Genomic DNA, 6000 nt, shown 5'->3' with positions numbered 1-6000 from the left:
TCTTTCGGCATATTCACATACAATGCGGGGCTATTAGCCAAGTATTAACCTAAATATTTAAGTAATCAAGCATGGCCAGGAGTTCCCTAGAGAGGAAGGACTGATGAAGGGACCCTACTATGATACAGAATAGGGCACGTATTTATTCTTATTCTTGTAACCCTGGACATAGAATAATTTAACTCTTGCACTGCAAGGGGAGCTGAATGCAAGAGAAGATTTTTTTTCTAATTCTTGGGATTGGGCTTTACCTGTTTTATTCCGATTACAGGATGTAGCATTTTTTGGAATAAACTAAAAGCATGTTAAAATATTCTTTATCACCCTTTTACTTTTATACAAACAGATGGACACAGGGGACGAATGGGCAGCAACGGTAAGTAGATAGTACATTGTTAATGGGTGATGGGCCATCAGCACAAAAGCAAGAGGGTGGTATCAGAGTGTGGGGGAGATAATGATCTACATTGTAACATAGGAGATCCCAATCATTCTAAAGAATAACCCATTCATAGAAGGACTAGGATACGCACCCGCTGTTTCATAACACATTTTGGAATTCTTTAAAGTAACCCTGTAACAAAGTAAGGAAATTCAAAACTGGCCTAAGATGAAAAATTGGGTACACGGTACCTTCAGCAAAGAAATTAAGTGCAAAGTTCCAGTGTTCTTGTAAATGATGATCTTGGCTTTACCACCTCTGGCCTCCCAAGGCCCCCTATCTTTCAATAAAATAAATCTAAAACCAACCTTTTTACTTTCTAGCTTGGAAAGAGTGTTGAAGCCCAATTGAACCCTGGATGAAATGCCCAACTTGAAAATGTTCCCCTGCAGTGGGGTTGTGCCAACACTGCAAGGGTTATCAGCTTATTTAGGTCTAGGGGTCATCAAAAAGAAGATTTACTTACCTCATTCTCTGCTTCCCTGTGCTCCTAAAATGGTTTTGCAGTGTCTTCACTGCCATGCTCCAGTTGTTTAAGATCCAGACATCATCAAGACCACTGCAAGGTCTAAAAGCATTGCACTGGATGTGGTGATGTAGAGGGACAGTCCATCACTGGAGTAGAGAAGATCCCCATCTGCTGAGATAGCGGAGGATCTGGTAAGAATAAATATGCAAGTAACCCCTGAAGCCTCACTTCAAGGGAGATAATTTCTATCATGTATGCACAATCTTTAATTTGCAATTGTAGAGTATTTGCATTAAGAAAATAAATCTGATTTTGCTTTAAGGCCGAACTCACACCTGAATGTTTTGTAGCTTGAAGTTCCTCAACACTCAACATCTAAAATATTTCAATGGTGACTATCCACATATGAACACACTTGCACCTGTAGATCGACACCTGATACTCCAGAAGTTACACAAAATAACTTTAACACAGAATGAGCATTTTTGGTCCCATACATTTGAACGCTTAAAAATGCATAATTAGAGCACTTTCATGTGTTTTTTTCGGATGTTTCAGAAGCTACAAAAGACATGTAAAAGCTTAAAATGGCTCAACAAAAATACACCTGAAGACTCCTGAAATTCACTTTGTTCAGGTGTGAATAAGCCTAATGCAGCATGTATGGTACAATAGTATGTTTTATTTTTATATGTGTTACCACATATACCTCTCCCTGTCCCTCTCATCTTCCTCTCCCTCTCCCTCTCCCTCTCATCTTCCTCCCCTTCTCTCTCTTCCTCTTCCTCTCCTCTCCTCTCCCTCTCCCCACCATCTCCCTCCCTCTCCTATCCTCTCCCTCTTCTCTCTCCTTCACTCCCTCTCCTCTACCTTTCCCTCCCCCTCTCCCTCTTCTCTCCTCTCCCTCTTCTCTCCCTCTCTCTCCTTTGCTCCCTCTCCTCTTCGTCTCCCTCTCATCTTCCTCTCTCTCTTCCATTCCTCTCCCTCTCCCCATCCCTCTCCCTCTCCTCCCCCACTCCCCCTCCTCTCCCTCTTTCTCTCCTCTCCTCCTTTTCCTCTCCCTCTCGTCTTCCTCTCACTTTCCCTCTTCTCTCCCTCTCCTCTCCCCCTCCTCTTCCTTTCCCTCTCTTTTTCCTCATCTCCTTCTCTCCCTTTCACTCTCCCTCCCCTCTCCTCTCCTCTCCTCTCCTCTCTTCTTCTTCTCCCTCTCTCTCTCTCCCTTCCCCTCCTCTCCCTCTCTCTCTCTCTCTCTCTCTCTCTCTCCTTCTTCCTCTCTCCCTCCTCTTCCTCCCCCTCTCTCCCTCCTCTTCCTCTCCCTCTTGCTCTCTTCTCTCTCTCCCTCTGCTCTCCTCTCTTGTATACTGTTTTTTATTTGCCTACAGCACATGCAATGAACAGGACACATACTTCAGAAATAAAAATCCTTGGGTTTGGAAACCTTCAAGATTTTAGGTATTTTATATTCTTTATATTCTTAATCATCTACCTGGTGACCATAACTGGAAATGCTGTTATCATTTTATTGGTGTCAACTAATTATCGCCTTCAATCACCAATGTTCATCTTCTTGGGTAACTTGTCCTTCTCTGATGTCCTTCTAACCACAAACATTGTTCCTAGCATGCTCCAAGTAACATTATTGGGGGTTAGCACTGTGCCCCTTAGAAGTTGTATTGCACAGTATTTAGTGTATGGAGGTTCAGCATGCATGGAGTGTCTTCTGCTCACGGTTATGTCTTATGACCGATATCTGGCCATATGTAAGCCCTTGCACTACACCACAATTATGGATCTTAAGCTTTGTTTATATCTGGTTTTATGTTCCTGGTTATTGGGATTTACTTCAACACTCATCCCAGTATTGATCATGCAAACCTTGTGGTTCTGTGGTCCCGATGTGATTGACCATTTTTTCTGTGATTTTCTTCCTCTCTTGAAATTATCTTGCTCAGATGTATCTGTAGCAAAGTATGTGGTGTTTGCCCTATCCAGTCTAGTGACAGTTCTACCATTTGGGTTCATCACCTTCACATATGTTTGTATTTTTTTGACCATCTTGAGGATTACTTCGGTCACTGGAAAACAGAAAACCTTCTCTACTTGTAGTTCCCACCTTACCGTTGTATGCACTTATTATGGGGCACTGTTTGCCATGTATGTAGTACCCTCAGGACAGCAATCTTTGGCCATGAAAAAGGTGGTTTCACTGTTGTACACTGTGGTCACCCCACTACTGAACCCCATAATCTACAGCTTGAGAAACCAAGAGATCAAGTTGGCCATACAGAAATACCTATCAGTCTGCAAGACAAGCTATATAAATTGAATAAGGTTAACCATTTGACCTCCGGAAGGTTTTATCCCCTTCATGACCAGGGCATTTCTTTGCTATTCAGCCTTGCGCTACTTTAATTGGTAATTTCTCAGTCATGCAACACTGTACCCAAATTAAATTTATTAATCGTTTTTACACAAATAGAGCTTTCTTTTGATGGTATTTTTATAACCACTGGTTTTTTTTATTGTTTATTATACAAATTAAAAAATACTGAAAGTGTTGGGAAAAAATATTTTCTACTTTTCGTTATAAACATATCCAATTAAAAAAATGAATTTCTTCATAAATTTAGGCCAAAATGTAATGCTCCATGTATTTGCTAAAAAAGAAAATCCCAATAAGTGTGTATTAATTGGTTTGTGTGAAAGTTAGAGGGTCTACAAACTATGGAATTTATACTGGAATTTGCACAGCCATGATGCTATACTGGTAAGGTCAGTGACCAATGACTTATAGTGGGCCTGTGGTAGTGTAGTGTAAAATCTAGCACTAGATGATGCTGGCTGGGAGGTACACTAACTGACTCACTGGCATCAATGGTGACACTAATACAATAATCAGTGCTAATATTATACACTGTCACTGTACCAGGGACACTGGCTGGGAAGGCGTTAACATCAATCATGGGGTTAAATCAGAACTCCACCCAACAGGGGAAGTTCCGTTTGTCTGCCCCGCCCCCCCTCACTGCCACATTTGGCACTTTTTGAGGGGGAGGAGGGAGCAGGTATCTGGTTTTGACAGGTACCCGCTCCCAGTTCCAGGTCAGATCGCTCAGGCAATCTGAGCTGGAAGTAATTGTAGCTGCTGAATTTACATTTTTTGGGGGGGAGAGCCCAGAGCGTCACATTAAGTGTGTCTTACAATGTGTCATGTATATAATGATTGCTGCTTTTACTTTACTATCTGGCTGATTTTTATTCTGCTTTTTCAGAATGATTTGCAGGTGTGAAAGTGACGACATTTTTGTGATGAAAACGGAACTGATGTAACATTCTTTTGCTTCGCTGTGTGATGAGACACTTAGCTAACAGGCAGTGGTGGACTGACAACTCATGGGGCCCCCGGGCAGTAAGGGATCATGCGGCCCCTGTGTCCTCACCCACACTCAAACCACACCCAAAAAAGCCTATGAAAGGTACCAGGGGCATCTCATGGGGCCCCCTACCAACCCTGGGCCCTAGAGCAGTGCCCGAGTTCCCAAATGGTCAGTCCGCCCCTGCTAACAGGTGAGAAGCCTCACTTTGATCATTCATGGCCAGGGGCGGACTGACAACTCACGGGGCCCCCGGGCAATAGGGGATCATGGGGCCCCTGTGTCCTTGCCCAAACTCAATAAAGCCTATGAAAAAGGTACCAGGGGCATCTCATGGGGCCCCCTACTGACCCCGGGCCCTCAGGCAGTGCCCGTGTTTCCATTGGTCAGTCCGCCCCTGTTCATGGCATCCACTGTTAGTAATACGGAGTCATGTCAGAGCTTACTGAGCTTCAAAGAGGGAAAACTGTTGGTGCTGTTTAGCTGGTGCTTCTGTGACTGAAGTTGCCAATTTATTTGCCGTGCCATGAGGTACTGTATCAAAGTTTCTGACGGCATATACATTTTCCAGGAAAATGTCGTTTGATAAGCATAGGCACGGTCGATATGGTCAGCTGACCAAAAGAGACAATTTTGCACAGGATTAAGATCCAGAATATGGAAACAACTGCTGCAAAAGTGACTGCAGATCTCATTCTCAATCTTCACAGGACTCATGGGACTGAGATTGAGCTCTGCATTCACTTTTACATCAGTTGTCTACATGACTTCCAATTTTAATGCAAAACACGTCATCACTTTCACACCTGCAAATCATGTAGTGCTTCCATTTTTTGTATAACCCCTGTACATTCAGTCTTAGCTGATGCTTGGTCATACTATGGGTCAGCTTTCTAGGCATTATATCGGATACACTTGGACTCTTAACAATACAACTGTAATCAGATACAATTAGGTCCCTCCAGTAGACCCAAACACACAACATCCCGTCATTTCCACACAAGAAACACAACAAAATATACACAATACAAAAATGTGACATGAATACTATATGGAGGAGAGAGGAGCCGAATCTGGGAAGTCATGCCACCACCATCTTGCTAGCGGAGCGGTGAGCTGGATCAGGGGTGAACTGACCATTTGGAAACTCAGGCACTTCCCAAGGAGTCAGTAGGGGGCCCCATGAGATGCCCCTGGTACATTTTTTTTTTTTCTTCATAGGCTTTTTTGAATTTGGGCAAGGACACAGGGGCCCCATGATCCCCTATTGCCCGGGGGCCCCATGAGTTGTCAGTCCGCCCCTGACTGTACCCAAACACTTTTTGTATCATTTTTTCTCACTAATAAAGCTTTCTTTTGGTAGTAATTAATCACTGAGTTTTTAAATTTTTTTGCAATATAAACAAAAAAAGAGCAACAATTTTGAAAATAAACACGTTTCTATTATTCTATGCCCCTGGTACCTTTTTCATAGGCTTTTTTAAGTTTGGACATGGACACAGGGGCCCCATGATCCCCTATTGCCCGGGGGGCCCCATGAGTTGTCAGTCCGCCCCTGGGCTGGATGTGAACTGATTTTATGTGAGTTTTGTCTTTTACATCTGTATGTGTTATATGGAGAGCAGTATGTGTTGGCCTTGTTGTTTCATGAGACCTTCCCTGCTTGATGTGTGAGCAAAAACGAGTTCGAGAGAAGTTAGGAGGAAGACTTGAAT

At 43.1% G+C, this 6000-nt stretch overlaps 1 protein-coding gene across 1 annotated transcript; it reads left to right on the top strand.

The window, feature by feature from the left end:
* The first annotated feature begins 2451 nt into the window (after positions 1-2451).
* Positions 2452-3271, top strand: LOC149452562 (olfactory receptor 11A1-like). The gene has a single exon (XM_089689207.1). The coding sequence runs from the start codon at positions 2467-2469 to the stop codon at positions 3235-3237; it is 771 nt and encodes a 256-aa protein (XP_089545333.1). The 5' UTR covers positions 2452-2466; the 3' UTR covers positions 3238-3271.
* The last annotated feature ends 2729 nt before the right edge of the window (positions 3272-6000 follow it).

The sequence above is a fragment of the Staurois parvus genome, unplaced genomic scaffold (genome assembly GCF_062004578.1).
Source record: "Staurois parvus isolate SC_StPar_1 unplaced genomic scaffold, SC_StPar_1.0 ptg000470l, whole genome shotgun sequence".
NCBI lineage: Eukaryota > Metazoa > Chordata > Amphibia > Anura > Ranidae > Staurois > Staurois parvus.
Note: the sequence above shows the minus strand (reverse complement) of the source record. Positions and strands in the feature narration are given on the sequence as shown.

Bases quoted from the DNA above. Each gene is read 5' to 3' on its own strand.
- LOC149452562 (XM_089689207.1), top strand. From the start codon at position 2,467: ATGTTCATCTTCTTGGGTAACTTGTCCTTCTCTGATGTCCTTCTAACC.